The following is a 12,260-nucleotide window of genomic DNA, read 5'->3' on the forward strand; positions in this document are numbered from 1 at the left end:
TACCATAAAGCCTGTGTGTAAAGCGGAGTTAAAAGAGATTGAATATAGGGTGAGGATCGTGGGACACACTGTTTGTGTGTAAAAAGTGTCTTATTGTGTGTAAAAAAAATATGTCCTCTGATTTGGGAAAAAAACTCTCATGCAATGGGATAATATTTTTTGCTATTTCGTACTAAGATAATGACACGTGGAATAATTTTTTACTTATCATTGTGTTACTAGCCGAGAATAGCAAAACAATGTTACCTTACAAAAAAGTTTTTTCCTAATTCAGCCCCATCCTATATATATACCATAAACTTTAAAATATCCTTTGTAATCAATAAATTTATTAAAATTAATGTCGTTTTCTTATTATTTAATAAAATCAATGCACTTCCCAAGGCTGATGATGTTTCGAAACCGTGAACAGAATCCTGTTTAATTTAGTGGCTCAAGTCAAGACCTCTTCCTCATGACCAATAGTTCTTCTACTGTTGGGTTTAGTCATTGAAATCGGACATTCATGCATATGCAACCAAAACCAGGTAATTAATTTTTTTTTTTTAAACAATAGAACAAGTCACTCTATCAAGCTCTCACTCACAGAAGAAACAAAAGAATCAAAGCAAACCTAACCAGTACGACTTCTCCCATGAACTCAATAAAAGCACAACTAACTCACCATCCATCTGTTTCTGTGCCTTACCCTAAATTATTATATATATATATATATAGAGGGAGAGAGAGAGAGAGAGAGAGAGAGAGAGAGAGAGAGAGAGAGAGAGAGAGAAGGAGAAGAAGAAGAAGAAATTACAGGAAACGCGATTTAGTGTCTGCAAATCAACAGTTAATTCTCTGCCAATATGGTACGTAGCTAATTGGCTGTCTTCCTATATTCATTCATCTACATCTGCTGGTCCTTTCGTACGTCCTTTTATTATAATTCACACTAATTAATTATTTAATTAAAGCCATACACATCATATACATATTTTTTAGTTTCTGGGAACGAATTTCATTGCCAAATGAAGAGACCCTGCTCTTCACAACCATCGTGTTTAATTACCTTGTCTCAAGCATCACAGATTATTACTTGTTTTCTTTTTCTGTGTCTCAGTCAGAAATATTTAATTTTGTTGGGTGTGGCACATACTCAATGCAATATGTTTGTAATCTGTGCAGTTGCTAGTTTACGGCCATCATGTTCATGTGGGACATTCTTGTTCTTACAACTTTATGTGATTCATCAACATCATTACACATATGCAATTTATTTTGATCAAACTTATTGATCATGCAACTAAATACTCATTATTTTTTTTCTATGGAGAATCACTTCTCTATATATATTAATCACTTTAATTGGTTTTATGGAGAAGAACCTTTCATGTGTTTCTCCCCATAAGTGATTCTAGCATATCTAGATTCACTCCCAAACGAGCTCTAAATATTAAAAATAATGACACATGTAATAATATTATTAGTGGTACTGTGGTAAGGATGAGAAAGTCCGGCAAACAAAAGCAATTACAAATGGTTAAATCAAAAAAATAATCAGACAAAAAACAAGAAAATCGAAAGAAAAAGAAAAAGAAATATGTTAATAAATAATAAACACCTAGGTTAAGTGAGAATGGTGCCCTAGGTATATGTTTTATCAGCTAGCTATAGCTGATTTTCTTTGGAAGAAAAATATTTTCGTAACTTGGTACATAGGCCTGCATCAGTTTGTTTTGCACATTGGTGATTTAAAGAACTTTTGAGAGATGGAAAATTCTAAAAAGTCTAAAAATCTCAAAGTATTGTTGAGTTGAGTACATACGTATAAATACATGCATGCATACATACATACATATATACATAAAATTACGTATGATATGAACGAACAAAGAAATATTGAATGCTTAAGGGGACAAAAGGAGGAGACAGAGACAGATGAAAGCAGATAATTTGAATATGAAGCTTGCAGTGCAGCAAAATGAAGTTAATTTCTTCAGCTGGTAATATGAGGCTGGGGGGCTTTATTCCTTCTCAGAGTCCCTGAGCGATGATGATGCCTAGCAATTAACACCACCACCTCTATATTTTAGAGGGGATGCGCTGGGCGCTGGGGGGTAGAGCCTAGAGGGCCCTTGAAATTTTCTGCTACACATTGAATGATCTCAACAACCATTAGGTTGGGTTAAAACTATAAATTTATGTGGCCTCATAAAAATCGAGTTCGTACGTGATTTCAGTGAACTTTTACAGTCATTAGGTTAAAACCATAAATTTTAATAATATTGAAGTTCATCTCTGAAACTTCCAATTTCAGTCATTTCTGCAAATATATGGAGAGTGAGTGAGAAGAGATGATGCTGTGATTTTATTACTCGAAATATTTCATCACAAACAAGCAATTTATATATGGCATAAAAAAGGCAAGCTATAACCGATGTTACTGTCACTTCCCAAAACGTACGCGGTTGCATTAGTAAAATATTGCTGTATATATATATATTGTTAATCAATCAAATCAGCAAGTACACGGCCTTCTCAGCATCTGGACGTTGACTTGCAAAAACACATACTTATAACGTAAACATCACTGTTTTGTTATTCCCAATCAATAACACACCGACACGTGAAAAAATTCTCATATATGTCATTGTGTTATTGACTGAGGATAGAAAAAAAGTGATATCCCGTTGCATGAGAGTTTATCTCATTGACTTGGAGAGCTCAGCTTTATTTATTTATTATTTTTTTCACATACAACGAAGGATGCACTTGCTTGTCTTATCCCCAAGGAACTTGAACTAGAACTCATGGGCATTTACGGATAATTTATTTGTCTAAGTAACTTAAGAGGCTGGTTAAGATATTATGAGTGTTCAAGAATCAAATTGATCTTTCATTCATTAATATCCAAAGTAATTGGAGTTCGCAACGATGATCATGATACGATGTGGTGGCCCAAATAAAATCTTAGCAAGAAGATTACATGCTCATTTTTCCTTAATCCAGCATCCATGATTTCTGGATATATATGATAATTAATTACCACATAAACAAAAAATAAACCTAACAACTCTGGAAGTTACAAAACATGTGAAATTGAAACCATTGTTAATGTGATTTCAAAAGTCCAACTAAACATTACCTCTTTTAAACACATACATGACAAGGAAAGTAAGACGCTTAAACAGTTATGAACTTACCACCCTACTACAATGAACCCTAATCTCCTAACCCTGCCCCCCTAATCCTAGGGCAAAACAGTAAATTTAAGGTGAACAGAGTTATTCTGAACTTTATAAACTAACAATTAACAAGGTCTGAGAGTTTACTTTCCTCTTTGTTTAGGGAAAGTCAATACCCGAACCCACTACCCCTGTGAGGTGGTGATTTGCTTTTTTTTGGCACCACGACACAAGGATATTACAAAGGTGCGTTCTTGACTTCTTCCCCTTGTAACGTTCAATTTCTGAGTAAACCCACCACACCATTCTTTCCTTTCTTCTTCTACCTCTTTCCCACTGCAAAGACAGAGAAATTTAAATGTAATTATTCAAGTGAAATTCCTTAAAAACCAAAAATTAACTAATAAATAAGCGAGCTCACCATCTATAAAGGCTATCTAGCTAATTGTCATGCGTTCTGTTCACATGTGACCGCAGCCCTAATCCGCTCAACCGTGCACTTAATTAGATTGTTAACAGTGGCCACAGATCCCAGAGAGAGTTTGGCAGTAGGAACTGAATCAACCAAGATCTGAAATGCTACGGTGAGTAGGGACCCACCAGACCCAACATCAAGAATTCCTCCTCCTCCTCCTCCTGCGGGCCCAGTAGGCCCGTCTGGTAGGATGGCAAAACCAGATGGCAGAAGTGCAACATAATCTGGATCTCCACCACTCAACACAACATTCATGGCCACAATATCAACTGGAGCATAAATCACGTATGACCCTGTTGAATCTGTGCAGCTCTCCTGAAGTATCAGCATATTGCTTTGGCTTGAATTTGCACTCTGCAACATGAAATTAATTAGCTTGGTCACCACAGTTTTTAATTAAATACTAAGGTTAGGAGGATATATTTATAAATTTATGATGATATTTATACTATCACACGTATATTTATGATGTCAGACTGTAAATATGTTTATGATGTCAGACTGTAAATTCGAACCGCACAATCATTCAATAATTAACTTGACCGATAGTTTAGATTCACACTCTCGATGCATATATGTTCTAGGAGACTTACATTAACCCTCAGTAGGGAGACACAGTTGCCTGGATCACGACCATTAGCTATATGTGCCATCTCTTGCACTAGGCCACCGTTTGAAAGTATATCCCACTGAAGATTGTATGACACAAATTAAATGAATATGTATGTTTAATCGGAAATGCCCTAATATTTGAGATGTATATTCATGTTTAATTAATATCTATACCTCAGTACGAGAGTTCTCATCTCGCAGGAAATCAAAAACTCTCTTGGGAGGGACTGGAATCCAGAAGGAAGTTGCAGCACTAAGCACAATCCCAGGAGGCCTGCCAGGATCATCCATACTTTTTCTGGTCATGACCCTCACATCATCTGAACCTGTTGCTGATAATGTTGTCCATGCATGGGCAGTAGAAGCACCCACACCAGTGCAGAAGCTCATCACCATTCTTTGCGCCAGCTTCAGCATACTTTTCCTCCCTTCTGGACTAGTTATCACTGTATATATATAATACTATAAGAATTGGAAACCCATGAAGTTGATATAAAGGAAAATATATACCATTAGTTAACAAAGGGAAGTAAATTATTAAGATTAATGAGTGTGTACCACAGAGATCTCCAGCAGGAATGTTACTGGCCATTGAACTGGCAAGACGTTCGCATTGCCTATCAAGTGTAGCCACCCAACGCTTTGCCCCAAAGGCAAGACCAGAGTTAACTAGAGGCCTGTATATGTTGTGAACAGACCTATCATCCACTTCAACATGTTCCACCCATATAACCTACACAATCATGCAAAGAAAACCATGAGAAAAAAAAAACACATGAACTATGTAACTTAATCAGAAGAGTAAGAAACATTGTGCACCTTGGAGTAACCATTTGGCAATTCTTGGATTAAGCAACCGGATGGCCTTCTTCGACTTCTTGAAATTGGACTTGGGCGTAGGTTGTCCAAGGAAACATCAACCACTGCCCAAGTTCCATCAACATGCTGCTTGCAGTACCTTACAAAGTAATTCTCACGGGTCGGAACCAGTGGCGAGGGCACTTGGAACTCAGCTGTCATCTATACATTATAGAAAGAAAATGTAGCCTTTTAGCATACATAATATATATGACTTTTGCTTTGAGGATGTTCTACAAGTTAATTGTTTGAGTCATTGCAAATTCAGATTAATTAGTGTGTACTAACCACTTGTAAGGCTCCATTGTAGTTCCCAGCTACTCCAGTTGATAGGATATCGAGGGTCATTGCTCTTGAAACAATACCACAAAAGACAGTAGACCATTGGTTCTGAAATGCATCATGGATCATGAAAAATTTAGAGATATATAGTCAAATTCCAATTAAATTAGAAGTTCAGTTAATGTTCAATTATATATGTTAATTACCACATCCATGAGAATCTCAACAAGGTTAACATGATTCATGATGACCAGCGCTGATTCTCTTGAAGCTTCAGACTTCAAACCCAATGGTGTGGGGCCAATTCCCCTAGGAAACGTCCTCAAGTATTCATCTTCATTCAAAATTTCATGATTATGAGATGAGTTATGGTCACCAGGGACCCATAAAGGCTCTCCAGCCTGAGCCATTCTAATGAGTTCTTCCATGGCTGCCACGGCAAGCTCAATAATCATCGGCTTATCTGCGTCGGTGGGCACTGAAACTGACCTGAGAAGATCACTTGATGATCCATACATCTCTCCCACAAAACCCGATTGAGCCCCGAAACTGCCAACCCCGAGATCAAGGGAGCGGGAAGGCACATGAGGTGGAATGTGAGAAGAAAATGAGCTTGCCAAAGGCTTGCCAACATATTTGGCAGCAATTGAAGATATCCTATCAATCTGTACAGGTCAGGCAATAAACCAAAGTCATTTATAGTGAAAAAGGATTATTAAAAAAAATGAAAATGGAATCAATTAATTGTGTTTTGATCATCACCTCTTCACGCAAACGAGCATTTTCGATCCTCAAATGCTGCTCATCAAATGACATCTCACCAAGAGCAGCTGGTCCTCCACAGTTGGGGCATGTGGCATTGCCGAGGGCTTCCTTGTACCTGTTGTTCTCGGCGCGAAGCTTGTCGTTCTCTGATTTCAAAATTGAATTCTCATGGCGTTCTTGTTGAGCCTAAGAATAAATATCGTAGTTAATGTCAAAACATATACACAAAAGTAAACCAAGTTATTGGAGAGAGCTTAATGTGTATAGAGATTGCATAAAATTAAAGTCCTTAATAACTAGTACAAAGTCAAATAAAAGTCTCAAAGATAATAAAGGATAATTCCTCATACGTTGGAACTAAATGACTTTAAGGAAACGCATATTGAATTGTTTTTTTTTTCTTCCTACATACACATAAGTGTGTCTGTAATTTTCTACCTTCATTTGGGTGCGCTTGTTTTGGAACCAAAATTTGACTTGCAAAGGCTCTAACCCTAGTTCACGGCTCAGCTCCTTCCTTTGCTTGTCGTCTGGGTGAGGACACTCCTTGAAGAATCTGATAATTTTGATCGACAAAAATTGTGTTCACGATGAAGTTGATGATCTCAAAAACCCTAAAAAGCAAGATTAAAAAAACAACACAACAAAACGCTTACGCTTCCATCTCTTGGATTTGACGCTGGGTGTGGCGATGGTAACGTTTTCGTTTGGGGCGTGGACCGGTGTTGTTAGGATCTTGCTCATCGCCGGAGGGAGCATCCGTAGTCGTTTCGGTGCCGGATTTGGTCTCGAAATCATCGTCCAGCAGTCTGCTCTTTCCTAGTACTTCAGTACTTTCCGAGGCTTTGTGGGTGCTGCTGGTCGTCATATGATCGAGGATATGGTGGTGATTCTCGAACATGCTTGGCTGATACATTTTTCTCTCCTCGTCGAATCCCTAAAATTTAGGAATATTGTTCTAGATATATACTTATCTCTCTTGTCTTAATTTCAATCTGCCAACACAAAGAATTTAACATTAAAAAAATAAAGGGCACCGCACACTGAGAAACATGTTAAAGAACTCAGACCAACAACACTCAGAGAGGTTTTTTTGGAATTAAGACTCTTTAAACTAGTTAAAAATATATATAATTATAAACAAACAGTGAAGAAAAAGAAAAACATTTTTAAAAAATTAAGAAAAGATAAATAAACCATCTTACTTCTGCCCAATCCATAGAAAGAAAAAACTTGGGGACGAGAAAATTAATTTGTAAGAAATACCGAAGCTAAAAATCTGGGAGCTACAGCATAATAAATGGTTGGTAAGTTTATAGGGCAAGTGATCTGTATTTCCATTCTGGAAGTAGAAATAAATTTCTGTACAGGATAAAGCTGTAAACCATGTATCTACATACATACAAGTCTTCCCCCCAGCCCCACCTCTCTCTCTCTCTCTCTCTCTCTGAAGATTTACCGTTTCGACCTAAAAGGATTTTGCTTCAAATGCATCCCATAAAACCCTATATATGCTAATATATTTATGATCCCTATATAGAATGAACACTTGGGATGACAAAATACACGCATATATACGCGTGAATGTACATGTATCTAGAAAAATAAAAATTCCCAAAATCTCAAAAGTAATATTATACAAACCCCACACCGCCTAAAAGAATACTGACCTGAGATGCGATGATATTAGCTGGGAAGGTTACAACTTTCTTCCCCTAAATGAAAGTTTCATGCACTTGTCCCTCGCCGGAAGCATTTTTCCGGCTGCCATATACATATCTCACTCTCAAAGAAACCCTAGACTAGACTGCACACCATTCATCTCTCTCTCTCTCTCTCTCTCTCTCTCTCTCTCCTTTTTCTCTTCTCTCTCTTCTCTTTGACTCTGAAGAGGTAAGAGGTAGTTGCTGGGTATGGTGTTATTGGGGGTTGACTCTTTGTGTGGGGTTGTTGGGTTTTTGAACTTTTAATAGATTCTCTGGCAGTGTCTGAGCAAAGCTAAATAGGATTAGTTCAAGTAACAAACGGGCAGAAAGGACTAGAACTACGGTTTTGGGCCTTCAGAAAGTCATTAGCCTTTTTGTTCTTACGTGCTAAATGACTGGGATAATACTTAATGAGTTTTCAAACACGCTAAACAAGGATTATAACGCCCACTAAACTCGATCTCGGTTTTCCATCCCCACCCTCTCTCTCTCTCTCTGCTGAAAATAACGGAAGTTTTTTTTTTCTTTTTTTTTTTTCCTAGAAATTATAAACGGGGACTTAGGAGACAATCCGTTAGACTAATGCATATATATTAGTTAGGAAAAAAAGAAAAGAAAAATGGTGACTTAAGGAAGCTTAAGGGTCAAAGTAGCTGACCCTCTGAGCTAGCTAGACTACGGGGAAGAAAGATCTCCGTTCCCGTTGTGATTGTTGTGAGGTTTCGGGAGCAGATTGAAGATTTCTGTTGAGTTTGTAAAGGGGTTTAAGAATATGAATGCGGTGATGAAGAAGAGAGAGAGAGAGAGAAAGAGAAAGAAACGGACGAGAAAAAAGAGGAGATAGAATCCAAATAGCGAAAGAGAGAGAGAGAGAGAGAGACTTTAGGGAAGGGGAGAAGAAAGAGGAACAGGTGGAGAGGATGTGACAGCGAAGGAGTTAATGCAGAGCGTATTGAGAGGGTGCGATAGCATTTATGGAGGGAAGGAGAGGTGTAAATGCGAAGCATGCATGAGAGAGAGAGAGAGAGAGAGAGAGAGAGAGAGAGAGAGAGAGAGAGAGAGAGAAGATATCATCAGGGTTTGGCACCTCATCATCCTCATGTTTTAAATTTCGTATAGGGAGTATGGTGAAATGAATTACGTCTTCTTAACTGCCCTAACTTAAGTTTCAACGTTCACTCCCTCAGCCATTCCCTCTGTATTGTCATTTTTGTTTCTTCTTCTTTTCTTTCGGATGAACAGCTTCCTATGTTGGATATATAATCAACAATGCGATTCTCATCAATAATCATGTTGATATCGAGTTCGGCTCATCTGAGTTTTATGGCTTCATAAAAGAAATAATATTTATTCGGATCGATAACAAGCTTTTCACATTGAAGTATTGATTTCCAAGAACATGTTTGTGATTAAAAACACGGTTATAATTTTTAGTTAAATTAATTTCCAATAACATGTTTACAATATGCATATGAGTTTGTATTTGCGTAAGAAAGCAAGCAACACGTAGATTACAAATGATTCATTGTACATAGTCATTTTAATTTCTTATTTCACTGAAAATTGAATCTTAACATTTCAAATACATTGGATTCATAAAACCAACTCAGGTTTATTATGAAATTCTTCTAACCAAATGGACCCTAAATAAATTTATAGGATATAATATTGAGTGATGCTAAACGAACTCTAAAATTAATTGAGTACATCCTACAACCAAATTATTTATTGGATTACTAATTTATCCTAATATAAAATAACCAAAAAGAATATAATGATGTGAAATAAATATAATTTTAATAAGTACACCCTACTTACCATATCCTGCTTAATCAAATGTCAGCCATCATTATCAATTGAAGAATAAACTTGGTTGTTTTGTCCAAAAAAAAAAACATGGCTGGACTCACTGTTTACTCCTTTGTTCAACACAAAGAGAAGAAAACAATATTTGGTGTCATAAAAGAAAACAAAATCGGGATGATTCATACAAAAATTGCATATAGAATCTTTGTATGGACATTGAAACCTTTTCTGTCTTTATTTTTCCCCCTACTATGAGGTTGCCCTATTAAATCTACTCCCACAACTATTTAAGAAATTAAAGATTTTGATGCAAACTCAAAATTTAAAAAGAGAGTACGAATTCATATAAAAAAGAGAAACCTGGTTTAAGATTTGTATTAGAGTGTTGTGTGATAGAGTGTATTAGGGTGTACCATGGGATATTTTTGATAATTAAATAGGGTGTAGTTAGTGAATTTTACATTTTGATTAAAATAATAGGATGTACTTAGATCATAGGGTGTACACAATTAATTTTAGGATTCGTTTAGCAGTACCTTGTTAAATTTAATTGATATGAAATATACTCTTTTATATTATTTGTTTCTTAAAGTATTTCAGCTTATCTATCAATTTTCATTTTTCAAAGTGCAAAACATAAGAGTAAATTTCACGATCTCTCAATAAATGGTAAAATTGACTTGAATTGAAGAAAATCAAATGGCTCTAAGTTTATTTTTAGTTGTTGATAAGAACAAATTCCTCAAATTGGATATGTCAAATCATCACACTTGTATTTACATGACAACATCAATTGTCGAATACGTCTAGCTTCCTAGATATCAAATATTAATATTGGTAATGTACTGATGTGAAATACATACACACACATACATACATATATATATATATATATATAGAAATTCTCTTATGCAGACGTCCGGACGTTATTATCGTGTGGACATGTATTTTCTACTATCTCTCCATGCTTTCCTCCTTGTTTACAATGGCATCCGCACGATAATAACGTGTAGAGGGATTTTTCAAATAAGATTATCTGAATGACACCCTTGTAAAGCCCACCATACACTGTATTTCATTAATTCAAACCGTCTATTTTGTAGATATTCATTTGAAGATCATCTCTGCGAAAAAATCCCTTGAATATGATATCATTTAACCACTCAATTAAATTATTGAAATTTTAGTACTTTCTTGAAGCACCGCGTTGATTGATTTTGTATGATACAATTTGATGTCTAAACGGTTTCCGATTTGTCTAATTTTTTTTTGTAAGGATGATTAATAAATGAAGACCTAAAAAATAGATGGTTTGAATCATTGGAAAAAAATAAATTGTAAAGTACCCTAAAGGGCGTCCTTCAAATAAAATTATTAGAGTGATATATGTATATATGTAGTCCCCTTCTATTGAGGGATCCCTCAAATCCCTTATTCAAATGATTTTTTTGTAGAGATAATCTTTGAATGAGTATCTACAAAATAGACGGTTTGGATTAGTGAAATACAATATGGAGTGGCTCCTACAAAAGTGTCCCTCAAATAAGCTTATTTGAGGGATCCCTCAACCAAAACTCCATATATATATATATATATATATATATATATACTCCTTTAATTGAGAGATCTCTCAAATATTAATGAATTATATTGTTGTTGAATGTTGATGTGAATTGTCAAAGGATTAATATCCTGTCTAACCCTCTCTGACCCATTGTTTAATTTGTTCTTAATTGAATATGTCCTTCAGATTTTTCTGGTTTGGTAGGATGAAAGAAAAGTTGGAGGAAAGGGGATTCTTCATGGTTGATCAGTTAATTGAAAAGGATAATTAAAAAAGGACATACAAATTAATAGTATATTTTTTTTTGAGAGTCTTTTTTAATAGTCTAAATGAGTTGTCTTAGTGGGAGATTCTTCAATAAGTATTTTATTTTAAGGATTGGTTACATATTTCTAATTAAGGTAGTCTCTTAGATGCAATCCAACGGCCGAGATTAGAAGTATGTAACCAATCATTAACTTAAATACTTATTGAAGAATGCCCCGTTTTACTAAGTCGAATCGGTTTTTGTGGGCATGAACTTTTAGACTTACAAAATTTTCTATTATTATTTTGATTGGGTTGTGTTGGGTTGGGTTATCAATCAAAATTCGAACAAGAACAATATTTACTTTTGCAAGGCTAGCTCTCTGTGGCAGGTCATTTGTTAACAATAGCAAGAATTTACATTCCTTGTTTTTAAATGTTCACCCACCATATTATTATAAATTCAAATGTGCATTTATTACATTTTTCAGTTTTTGTGAAAATTAATATGGTGGGTCACAAATTTTAATTCTGCTTGATGTTGTTTTGAAGATCATGTCACTGATCAACTAGGGCCTTAGCCAACATTAATGGGAATCCTTGTCTTGTTTGATTTGCTTGGTGGAACAACAAATCTTCATCATCATAGGCCTACAGCTAGCTTTTATGTAAGGAACATTGCAATATTCTGGATGCGTCGAGAGCAATCACAAGGAATAAATATTCCAATATCATGTAACTTTCAATGAATTATAAGTTTTGCATTAATATATCATGCATAC

At 35.6% G+C, this 12,260-nt stretch overlaps 1 protein-coding gene across 1 annotated transcript; it reads right to left on the minus strand.

Annotated features, from left to right (window-relative positions):
• Positions 3,375-9,096, minus strand: LOC18780448 (homeobox-leucine zipper protein PROTODERMAL FACTOR 2). The gene is made up of 12 exons (XM_007214479.2): positions 7,827-9,096; positions 6,813-7,151; positions 6,595-6,712; positions 6,154-6,342; positions 5,598-6,056; positions 5,398-5,499; positions 5,071-5,271; positions 4,810-4,984; positions 4,426-4,697; positions 4,233-4,328; positions 3,586-3,993; positions 3,375-3,500 (listed from the first exon to the last, which is right to left on the minus strand). Exons 2-11 carry the CDS (start codon positions 7,070-7,072, stop codon positions 3,613-3,615), a joined length of 2,253 nt encoding a protein of 750 aa, XP_007214541.1. The 5' UTR covers positions 7,073-7,151; positions 7,827-9,096; the 3' UTR covers positions 3,375-3,500; positions 3,586-3,612.

Source organism: Prunus persica, chromosome G4, assembly GCF_000346465.2.
Source record: "Prunus persica cultivar Lovell chromosome G4, Prunus_persica_NCBIv2, whole genome shotgun sequence".
Taxonomy (NCBI): domain Eukaryota; kingdom Viridiplantae; phylum Streptophyta; class Magnoliopsida; order Rosales; family Rosaceae; genus Prunus; species Prunus persica.